Source organism: Anas acuta, chromosome Z (genome assembly GCF_963932015.1).
Source record: "Anas acuta chromosome Z, bAnaAcu1.1, whole genome shotgun sequence".
In the NCBI taxonomy this organism is placed as follows: domain Eukaryota; kingdom Metazoa; phylum Chordata; class Aves; order Anseriformes; family Anatidae; genus Anas; species Anas acuta.
The window spans coordinates 21,033,092-21,045,773 of NC_089017.1; the positions used below are offsets into that span (position 1 = coordinate 21,033,092).

At 34.8% G+C, this 12,682-nt stretch overlaps 1 protein-coding gene across 3 annotated transcripts in view; it reads right to left on the minus strand.

The window, feature by feature from the left end:
• The window catches only part of SV2C (synaptic vesicle glycoprotein 2C), a 106,821-nt gene that overhangs the window by 56,321 nt on the left and 37,818 nt on the right, over nucleotides 1–12,682 (minus strand). For 2 of the 3 annotated variants that reach the window (XM_068667216.1, XM_068667217.1), the window contains exon 3: nucleotides 2,599–2,779. In XM_068667216.1, the coding sequence (XP_068523317.1) occupies nucleotides 2,599–2,779 (181 nt within the window). Of the gene's footprint in view, nucleotides 1–2,598; nucleotides 2,780–8,586; nucleotides 8,747–12,682 lie in introns of those variants that run through there. The other variant, XM_068667218.1, reaches the window with a different exon arrangement.

Genomic DNA, 12,682 nt, shown 5'->3' on the forward strand with positions numbered 1-12,682 from the left:
GGCTATATAAGTATAATACAGTTTGGGAAAATGTATCATCTCTCTGTTTACTTCAAGGCAACCTAAATGAAATTTGCTGGGCTAATACAAAAGTATAGAGTACTTTTAAGCATGTTATTCTAAACTAAGTTGTTGTACATGGAAAACTCTATCTAAAATTACCTAAAAGCACCCCCTTTCCCCCTCCCCCCCACCCCAAAAAATAAAATCAATAAAAAAATATAACTTTCTGTAATAGACATTAGATAAAATTCTCTAGTTGAGATTAGTATTTCACTGTGCCAGTGTTGGATAGGCAACAGCTCCCTTTCCGTTCAACGTAGTAGTGATATTATGAGTCATAATCTGGTATTAGAGAAAATTTACTTTGACAGTTTCAAAGATAGATCTAACAAGGTGCTTTTTGATGATAATTTTAGCACATTTCCCCCTTTCCTCCCCTTCTCTCCACTGACTAATGATGAATACAGCTCACAGCTTCCTGTCTAGCTGTTTCTACATTGTAGGAAACCATGTCAAAAGCCCTGCTAGACCTTTATCTGACTTTGGGATTCAATTTCCTTTTGATTTTAGATTTTGGATTAATCAATGGAGGAATCACAGTTATGATATTTTTTCCACAAACGGAAATGATGTTGCAGACTACCCAACATTTCTTTAGTCTTTTCACCAGCTTAAGTTTACCATTGAGACTTTCATATCCCTCAACACCTTGTACCAAGCAGTATCTTAATATTATTTACACTGTTCTTATTCCAAATAATTCTTCTTCTTGGGAGGAGGGGGGAGATGCAAAACTTTTAATAGTTTCAAGTTTTTCAGATGCAAAAACATGATCAGAAGGTGGACTGTTTGCTGCTGTTGCTGTTGTTTGATTGTTTTTCCTGATCAGTTCACTTCTGTAAGTATGTTTTGTCTACAAGAGAATCTGAGGATAATCTGTTTTATATTATTTTCTATAAATAAATTATTATATCAGATACTGATTTTATTGTTCATGCTTATTCATATATTTATATATATCTTTGTATTTTCTAGAAGATAGAAGAGCAGTTTAAAATCCCTTCACCTTACATCTCATGATTTCGTATCTCATGAATAGCTCTTAATATTTAATTGACTTTTCATTATCAGAAGTTGTCCAGTATGGACAACAAAGGTCAAGTGCTGACTTCATGAACTAGGCAGACTAAGCAGGAATACAACAATCTTCTGGACATTGAAAGGATCGTGAAAGTGTCATTCAACAAGGTCAAAGGTTGTTTTTTCAGAACAAAGGTCCTTTAATCAGCTACAGAGATATAGGAACAAGGAACATCTTACTGTAGTGAAAACAGCTTTGTAAAAAGTGTCAGGGTTTTGATGAAAATGCAGAACTTTGGGTAGTCATAACATAAAATCTAGAAGTGATAGTGACCTATAAAAGGAAAAACAGGTAGGGAAGCTGGGTGGGATTATTATTATTCTTTTAAAATAAGTAGAATCCTCATGACTCTAAGAAGAGTCACATCTAAAAGTTTGGTGTTAGACTCTCCTGGCAAGAGGACGCCCCACATCCCTTCCCTCAATCCTCTCCCCCTTTTAGGCTCTTTCTTGAACCAGTTTAACAGTACTTAGTGCTATAGCAATTGTATTTTGGTGTCATTGTCTAGATCTACCCTGCTTCAGACCATTTGTGGTTTTTGAAACTGCAAACACCATACGATAATGTTTTTGCACTATGGTTACATAAACCAGAGCCAACAAACCATACAAAAAATGGACTTCATATGCACAGTTTTACCGTACAGTGTTCTGTGCTCTTCCTAGCTGTTTCACATTGAGCATTCTAAAGAATGAAAGTGGCCAGCAATGGAATCATAAATGAGAGTTTTTGATCTGAATCATGTAAACACCAGAAGTGCTAAACTACTCCAGAACAAAACTCTTCATTATCCAAGAGTGTAATAAAGGTACAATTAAGGTATGTCATGTTAATTAGCTTGGGCATCTCAATCTCAGCTTAAGTTTAAAATGACAAACTTAATGAACCATGACCAATATCTTAAACATTTTCACCAAGTAAGAAGTTATTTAAATTAAAAGACAAGTAAAGCCACAGGGCCACAAACCTTCTCCTTATGGAAGGAGCAATAACATTTGGCAAGATATAAGGCCCAATTTTAAATTTGACAGTCTTGACTACAGTGGTGCTATAAATATTTGACACACAAAGGCAATAGAAAATTTATAAATATTACTGAAATCTTACACCCATGAGGGGAGTATTATACTGCTTAATCAACAGACAATACATAGAGAAGCTGAGATATAAAACAGTTGATATAACACAGTTAAGCAAGTTAAGCAAATTCCCAAAGCAAGTCTGTTGCAGAATGAGAACAGATCTCAATTTCACACTTTTCCGTCTGCATCTTTCTCCTAAGGTCATTCTTCTTCTCCTCCTAGTTTTTGTTTACAATTTTAGTAGCTGCATTGATTAATTTCCTCACCCCTGACACAGGCTATATTCCTGCATTAAATAATGAACTTTTGCAAATAAAAGACTTAATAAAAGCACACACAATTGTAGAAATGAACAAAACCAGAGGAGCTTACCCAAATCCAGAAAACAATCGACAGAAGAGGAAGAAGCCATACCCCTGGACAAATGATGAAAGGAAGGCAAAGAATCCATTGACAGACATGCATATCAGGAGTGACTGTCTCCTTCCCACCTTGTCTGCCAAGCCTCCCCAGAAGAATGCCCCCACCATCATCCCAAGGTACACTATGCTACCTGCAATACACACAAAAGAAAAAAATAAAATAAAATAAAATAAAAAAGGAAAGAAAGAAAAGAAAAAAAAGATGTTGTTTTGTGAGCTACAAGACTGACCACAATTGACCACACCAAAAATAGTTGTATGTATTTAAATGATTTGGTTTCAGCCATCATCTCTCTTTCCAAAATAAGTAATATACAGATTAATTTATCCTTTTTCAGTGAGTAGAATTTGTATGCATAGCTTTGCAAAAGTACCTAGGGAGAAAGATTTCCTATTGTTTCTGTGTCATCTGCTAGCAGAAACACTGAAGCTTAATATAACTATTAAATGAGATGCCTCTAGCTAAAACAATTAAAATACAAGCAAATAAGACTGAATAAGAGAAATAATGTCACCATTTCCCCAGCAACAGGACTACATTCAGGTTAAATACTGCAAAAATTAAAACTTTCCTTACAGAGAGAAAGAGTCTGAACATTACAAGAATATAAGCAATCCTGTAGGGGATTAATCACCGGGAGTAAGATGTGTTAAGTCTAAAAGAAACTGATTATGAAACAATGGACAATTTCCATTTGAGATCTACAGAACTGAAGGTGTCCAGCTTTGTCTTTTTTCTTCCTCCTGTTTCTGCTTCACTGTATAGTTTTATTTTAAATAGTGTTGTCCCATATACAAAATAAATAAGTAAATAAACAACAACAAATACAACACTAAAAAATAGTTTTATTTACAAAGAATTTTTAACACAGACATGACAGTTTAGCTTTACATTAATCATACATTACAATACATCATACATTAGAATGAGATGAGGACTTATTATTTTGAGGTGATTTCTCTAAAGTTAATGTTTTAAAAGTGAAATACTTTCCAATGGAAGGTTAATCTGGAATAATTAACAATTTAACCATTAATTTCTTAGCGTATTATATATTATTTCTATTCCAGGGACAACTCTTCCATGGGACAATGCATGAGGAAACACAACACACTGAGCAGACTGTCAGAAGCAGGAGTAGTTCCCAAGCTTTGGGCAGGTCCAACCAGATTTATATTTTGTTTCACACAGTTCCTGTTTCTTCTTCTACCCACTTTCTTTCTGAGCTTCCCAGATGAGTTTTAATTTAATTAATGCTAAGTCTTGTAAGTCTACTACTACTAAGAAGGATTTAAGTATAAGGCAGTTGGAAACAGCTAAAATATGAGTGAGCCCTTGTCGTGTGACCCTTTTCTATCAGCCATAAGAACTGACAGCTTCCCCAGCTGCTCTGTTTATGGTCTCAGGAAGATTCACCTCTGCCTTGCAGAAGGTAAGTAAAACTGAGAAAAATAAATAAAATGCCTGGCCTTTGTTAACTGAACAAAGAGGTCATTCATCACTATTTCCTTGCTTGCAATTCCACATATCAATGTCTGAAGTACTAACACCTGTCTCATGCATCACAAAATGTCCCCCTGTACTCTCTAAGGTTCTGTACAAATAGTTTCCACTGTGCTGTTTCCTTATGAGACACCATGTTAAAACACTTGATACAACACACATTAAAATAAATATATATTAGCAGAGTTATACTTCAGCTAGGCAAGTATACTATTTCATTTATCATTTATTTATCATATTTATTTTAGCACATTTATCACAACTAAATTCCTGTGTGTAGCTTCACATTGGATATTTCAGTGATATTTCAGTGATATACAAATGTTGGACTACACTCCCTGAAGGCTTTCTTATGTTTTAAGATTTTTGTAATAAAAAATGATGGTATTTATATTTCAGTTATTACACAGAAAACAATAGTAAAAAGATGATCCACATCCATTAGTTTCTTGTAAATTCAAGGTCCCTACACAGTAACCTGACTGATGGTTGTCTCTGATGTTGTCTCTGAGTATTAATTTTACATTTTGAACTGTCAGTTACTGAGAAAGATTTGTACAACCATATGGAGAAAACTCTTTTACATGTGATCTGTAAAAGGTATGTGCAGCCTATCTAGTCAAAAACTATATGGAATATTCTCCTCTTCTGAGAAGCAGGTAGGCATAGTAATTTAGAAATATGAATGAGCATGAAACATCTACAGTGTATCTCAAAATTAACAGAAAAAAATACTTAAAAGCAAAAGCCAAATTTCTATCATTTGTATTTTTTCATTCTCTGCATGATTCAGATATCTTCTGAAATGAGAGAGCAGTATTTCCACCATGTAAAATGTAATCCCACATACTTTTATGTATGTATGTATAAACTTCATATACAGAAGCAATAGCCAGAGCAGATTATTTTCATAGGTCTGTTGTCAACTTCTTTATTAAAACAAAACAAACAAACAAACAAAACACCTATGAAAGTCTCTCATTCAAATAATGAATTCCACATGCTTCAGTTGGCTGGACTAATATCTGAATATATGAATATATGTCACTCATCAGTGTGGGTAATTTGAGGTATTGGAAGACAACTATTCCGATAGCCATCAGTTGAAACCAATACCAGAAAATATTTTTTTTTTCTTTAGCTATTTTCTTAGTTAATACAGAATCAGAACAGGATATTTCTAGACTGTCTTTTCCATGATTTCCTAAGGACTAGATGACAGATTCATTGTTTCTCATCATAGGAGCATCTCTTTATCTAAGCAAGACCTAAAAGCTCCTTTAGAAACTCCATTCTCATATGGATGAGAATGTGGGTAAATTTAGAATTTGCAGAAGTCCTACAATGTTTTTGTTGTCTTTCATCTTACAGTTCAGTGCCTGAAGGACAAAGACACTACAATATTCTCTTTAGTTTAATGGTGTTTTGCAGCAGACCTTTATCAGATAGTTGCTTTATTCTGATTATAAATTTTAAATACAGTACTTGGGTTATTACAGTACATGCATTTTGTACATTTTCCAGTCCTAAAGATACAAAGCTTAGTCATTTTTGACATAACCACTCAACTGCTGTAAATTTCTCCTGTGGGCAGGACCACTGTACCACACTTCAGGTTGGCCAGTACTCACAAGCAGTTTTGAAATTATACCCAGCAGATCTGGCACTTGTCAATATTAGTTGAAAGAACTTAGCAGAAATAGTTCAATAGCTGAAGTGACAGCAGATCAATTTCGGAAAGACAAATGAAATGGCTGATACAAAATCTTAAAATGAAAATGACCTGCATAAAAGCCATTGGGCTCTCCCAGTCAACAATCTAATTTTAGAAATACTCACCAACGACCAAAAAAATGTATTGATATTTCTATACATTGATATCTCTGAAATACTTTATACACAGAACCTTAATTTACCAAGTACCTACATTCCTCATGATGTATAGAAATATGAAAACACTCTGAGCAATTAAAAAAGTTTCTAAATCTTGAGGGTTTAAAAATATTAACCTTTCTTTGTGATTAAAAGTCTTTTGGTCGTTGTACTGTGCTTTGGCTTCTCTTATACCTACATAATTCTCCTGAATAACATTCAAAATATAGCAGTTAATAAATAATATTTGTTTCCTATCAAACATAGAACCACAGAACCAAAGAATATCCTGATTTGTAAGGGACTCACAAGGATCATCAAGTACAACTACTGGCTTCATACAGGACCACCCAAAAATCAGACCTTTTCCCTGAGAGCATTGTCCAGACACTCTTGGAACTCTGGCAGGCTCAGTGCTGTGACCACTGCCCTGGGGAGCCTGTTCTAGTGCCAGACCACCCTCTTGATGAAGAATCTTTTCCAAATAATGAACCTGAACCTTCTCTACCATAAACTCATACTTTCCCATAATATTATCTTTGAATTTTTCTCCTAATTGTCTTGCAGATCCTCCACAGTTCCTCTCCCTCACTAAGGATGTACAACCTCTTTCCATCTTGAAACTTCTGCAGCTACTAAATGTACCTGTTTCAGTGTATTTTCCCATCTTTCTTCCACTTCCTCTCTTCTGTCTCTCTTTATACAGAACTTACCTCTATTCAATGCCTATAAATATACTTCCCCTACTCTCAACATTTTAGTTATTCCTTAAGACCATTTTTTTCCCCATCAATATTCACAATAAACCATAAAAATGACAAATGGAAAAGGAGAAATGTAAACAGTTGAAATAATGAATAGCCACTCAAAAAATGAAAGTAACCCGTGATATTAAAGTCCCTTCATCTACCTTTCATCATCCCCTCCTTACCAAACTTTGTAGCTCTTATCATGCCATGCCACTAATTAGAACATAAATCCCATAAGGAAAATGTTATTAATAAGTTAATTAATTAGTTAGCCTTTCATAAATCACATATTGTATTTTGCACATTTCAAAAATACCAATTCTAAATACATAAATTTAAACAGCCTCTTGTTGGCACACCTTGTTTCCTTTCTCATTACCTTTATCACTGGTGATTAAAACAGTAATTGTATGGATATACATACACAAACATAGATATTAATGTGACATGTCAGCTTGAGGGTGCTCATCCCTTTTTCAGCAACTACTACTGATTACAAAACTAGCTGCTTTTATTTTTCTTTTAAATAAACCATACTAAAATAAAGGTGTGTCTAAAGAAATTAGCTCACACATCACGAGGCACACACAGTATTTTCAGATCCAGCATGATCACAGAAACATTCAAAAAAAAAAAAAAAGAAATAAAAAAAGTTTAATTTAAAATACAGAGACACATGCTATCTGTAACAGGTGTCTTTGATTTCCCCCATGAGCAATGAGTAATCTCAGCAAACTCCATTATTTGATGGAAAGCTGCTGAGAACAGCTATTTGGCTGAAAAGAAACTTATCCCATTCTAAACTGTATATTCTCCTCTATTGTTCTTTTACCAAGTTGTAAAATCCTGTGTCTTCCTTCCACAATATAGCTTCTACATACTTCAATGATTTTTTCCATTGTACAAATGTACACGATGCACAAGTGTTTCCTCTTCAGATGAGGAGCTGTCTTTCAACATAACAGCTAACTGCCCAAGCATAAACTTTTCTAAAAATATTTCAATTTTTATTCTAGGACACTGGTTGTTAGAAAGGACAATGAAGCAAGCATCTATTAAAAGAAATTACTTAGTATGATCATTCATTTTGCTTATGACAGCTGACAGGACTTGAGAGTGGAATTGGTTGACACCTTGTACAAATTTTGGCTACAAGGTGGCTAGAATTTTCATAAAAGGTTGTGCACACAGCATCTTTCTGTCAACAAGTTTCTGTCAACAGTTAAAACTAACAAAGCAGCCAACCCACAAATCCCTCAGTGTCCAGCATCTAGCTATGGTGAATTTAAAGCAATGGGCCTGGAATCCAAGCATGGCCAGTCACCAATATTCAGCTGTTAAACAGTATTTTACTCCTTGTATTGTCACAACACTGGAATGACCTGTTGTAGTTCATATTCTAGTATTTAAATGGTAGGCAAACTGTTCTGAAAAAAAGGAGTCTGTACATATCCTTCATTTGGGAAAAGGAAACCAATAAAAATAAAGTAAGACTTCCTTGCAATAAAAAGACTCAAGCTATGGGACTCAATGGTGTTCATCTTTTGCATTAACACACCTGTGGTAAAGCAGTGTCATAGTTTAACTCAGCCAGCAGCTAAACACCACACAGCCGTTCGCTCACCCTCCCCCCTCTCTCTCTGGGATAGGGGAGAGAAACAGAAAGTGAAGCCCGTGAGTTGAGATAAAGACAATTTAATAAGACAGGAAAAATAATAATAACAATAACAATAATAATAATAATAACAATGATGATAATAGTACTACTAATAATAATGTGTACAAACAAGTGATGCACAATGCAATTGCTCACCACCCGCTGACTGATGCCCAGCCTAACCCCGAGCAGTCTGGCCCTCCTCCCCCGGCTAGCTACCCCTATATATTGTTTAGCATGATGTCAGATGGTATGGAATACCCCTTTGGCTAGTTTGGGTCACCTGTCCTGGGTCTGTCCCCTCCCAGCTCCTGCTGCACCCCCAGCCTGCCCATTGGCAGGACAGAACAAGAAGCTGAGACATCCTTAGCTTAGTATAAGCACTGCTCTGCAACAATTAAAACATTGGGGTGTTATCAGCACTCTTCTCATCCTAAGCCAAAACATAGCATTCTACCAGCCACTAGGAAGAAAATTAACTCTGTTCTGACTGAAACCAGGACAAGTAGATATCTAACTAGTCTGAAGAAGGGTTTTGTTTTGTTTTGTTTTGTTTTGTTTTGTTTTGTTTTGTTTGCTTGTTTTTCTAGTTTGTTGTTTAAGTCATTTGTCTGAGTGAGGAATACATTTCATGGAACTAGAAAAAGTAGTGAAAAAATAACTGAATAACTGCAAAAATAAGATTAAAGGATTTTTTCATACTTTGGAAAATATTATAAATGTCAACCTAAGGAAGATCCAACATAAGAATAACAATAAATTCTTTTATCTAACCAATGCTTGAAGTAGTGGAATAGCAAGGTATATGTATATGGACTGGTACTTTTATAAGGTTTAGATCTAAATGATTAAAGTAGCAAAACATTAACTGTTAGGCCATTTGGAGAAGATGATAGGCACTTCTTTCAAACAAATGAGCTAGCAGACCACATTAAACAAAATGAAAAATTTGCACAAGCCTTTGCAAGTTCAGAACTTCTACAGACATGATTTCCTTTATCCAAAAGCTAGTTTGTGTCCTAACTTCAGGTGCTAGACGGTTATTTTTTTTTAACCTAACAGTATGCAATATATGAAAATCTCCATATGCCAGAACATACTGAGAGGGCACTTCTTTACTGTGAGGGTGACAGATCACTGGAACAGGTTGCCCAGAGAGGTTGTAGTCTCCTTCTCTGGAGATATCCAAAACATGACTGGATGCCATCCTGTGCAACGTGCTGTAGGTGACCTTGTTTGGCAGTGGGGTTGGACTAGATGATTTTCAGAGGTCCTTTCCAATCTCAGCCATGCTGTGATTCTGTGATATCAGGCTCTTGGTTTGTTACTGCTCTGCAGACTAATCCACTCCTTCTGCATTTCCTCTCCAGACACCTGCAGACAGACTTCAATCTGCAGTTTCGTAGTGTGTAGTGAAGATGCTCAATTACAATTTCATTTTGAAAATTTTTGTTATTCTTTTTACTACATGTCTGCAACAGTCAGTTCTTTCTTACCATTAAATTATTAGAATTATTTTAATAATGATCATAGTAACAGGATTTGTCTGTTTAAACTTATGAAAGATATGAAGATGAATGTAAAATGAACATTGAAGCTCTTCAGTTTCAATACAAAAGTTTACATAGTGCCAATCACAGTTTAGTGATTCTTGGATTTGGAGTGGGATTTGCAATTGAGTGACCTGTATGATTATTACTCTAATAGTAATAATTACTTCCTAAGTGAAAAGTCATACAAGACAGATCATTTAGCTCTTTTCTTCCCCCCTCCCCTTTCTTTTTTTTTTTTTTTTTTTTAAATAAGACAATATGGATATCCTTCTCAGTCAATAAAAAAGGACAATTTATCTCTGTGACAATTAAAGGAATTTTACACTCACTGATAGGAAGGAAAATGCTGAATGCCAGGGACATCAAAAAAATAAAAATAAAAAAGGACAACCTCATCTCCTCATCTGAAACATTCTGAGTAATAGAGAAATGTCAATGTTTTCTTTGAAGAAGATAACTAAGAACCATTATTTCAATCCAAACCAATTTTTATAACTATTAACTTCTAAAAGTCTGTTTTCCTAGTATTTACACAGGAAAACAGCTCAGAGAAATGCTCTTATATATAGGCTATGAAAAAGAAGTAGTATGTATTTCATAGTCTATCCAATCGTACAACAAATACAACAAATAGTCCATCTACTGCATCAATAGAAAGAAGAAAACAAGCACAGACTACCTCCTTACACAACTTTTAAAGATACCTACAAAACATCTGAAGACACTCAGTCTGGTACCAAACCAGAAACTTCACATAAATAGAAAACAAGTGATCCATATTTGGTTCACAGACAAAATGATCCTGCTCTCAGACAATATAGATGATCTGCAGTATTTGATAGAGGAAGTCAGCCATGAAAGTCAGGAAAATAGGACTGAAGGCAAAGCTAAGCAAAAGAAAGATCACAGCCAGTTAATCAGTGTTGGTGGGAAACTGAAAGAACAAGTAACAGTACAGTTCTAATCAGTTCTAATTTCAGTTGTTTGCAGTCTCTAAGGTGTTATGAAAAAAAAAAAAAATCAGAAAACCAGAAAACTCAAAGCACACATAATGCTGTGACAGGCATAAACTGATGATTGAAATTGATTATTGAAATAATCAGAGGAAAACTGTCATGAGGTACCCAAGTACTGTACCTTTAAAGAGAGAATAAGAGAAATATCATGAATGCTTGAACAGTAAAACAAATAGAACACATATAAAACAGTGAAAATACATAAAATATTAAATGGTAATTATAACAAACAAACAAAACAAAACAAAACAAAAAATAATGTGGTTTCCAAAATGATCAAGTTCAAATTTGCCAGAGAACTGAATTCAGAAAAGGAAGTAGATGTAGAACACACTAGGGAACCTCCAAATATATGGAAGGCAACCAGATATAATTGAATATGTCTCAAGGTATAGTCATAGGACAGAAAGAACATAATACAAGACAAAATTTGATGATATAAAATTTTAGACCAAAAACCTAAGTTTTTGCTAAATGTTTTTGGTAAAACATGAACGTGCTTCCCAGACAGGCACTGACACGTCTGTCAGTGTTCATGAGACATTTGGACTGCAGCTTCAATAATATGCTTTAACTTTTGGTTTTCTTTGAAGATGTCAGGTAGATCGACTAGATGACTTTTGAAGTCCCCTTCAAACTGAACTATTGCATTGTATTGTGCTGTATTGTACTGTAATGTGTTGTAATGTGTTGTGTTGTGTTTTCTATTCTAAACACAGAAACTAAAATATGCTGCCGGGTCTTGCAGTATGGCTACCCAAACTCATCACCCAAGTGTGCACTTACAAAGTTCAAGGCTGAGACCGGAAAAAAAATTATTTTCCTTGGGAGGAAGAGAGAAGTGAGGACAATTACATACATACGTACAAACACACATATATACATACACACACACACACACAGACACACAGACACACACACACACACACAGTTTGCCCAGGAAAACAACTTGTATACATTTCCAAATCATGAATCTACTCTAGCATGTATTCACCTTGGGGATTACAGAGATGAAAATTCATAGCCGGAAAGATTTTACTAAAGCTTTTCCAGTGCTATACCAGAAATATCACTCATGTAAATCAAATGTACAAAACAAATTTGCACAAATTTCATTATGATACATGTATTAATTGTTAACTTCTGTTTATGGATGTTATTGTGCCAATGATTCTTAAAAAAATACAAACTACTATGAGGTGGTAATATAACTTCATTAATTCTGTAACAGATTTCTCAGAATAGAAAGCAGGTCAGAGCTATTCCATTTTCTTCACTAGGACCATTTACAAACTGAGTACTGGTAGTGGTTATTGCAGCAAAACACAGCACACTGCTATTTTATGCTACTATTACTTGGCTAGCTAAATCAATAATGCATTATAGATTAAAAAAACAATGCACTCTTTTCCTGATACTCACAACAGAAATAATTGATCAGCACTTACATTTAGCAACACAGCAAGTATAAAAACCAGCCAATATGTGGCATTTTTCTTCCCATATATGGAGCATTTTTAAAAGACAGCTATTACCAATATGCAATATACAAAGTTTTTTCAAAAACCCTGGTGATGACATTAAGCTGTTGACAGATCTCCTAGGTGAACATATGATTTTTATGCTACCTTCTTCTTTAATCCAATAGTCCCCTGTGGCATTAGGGAGAAGATCTTAACAGAC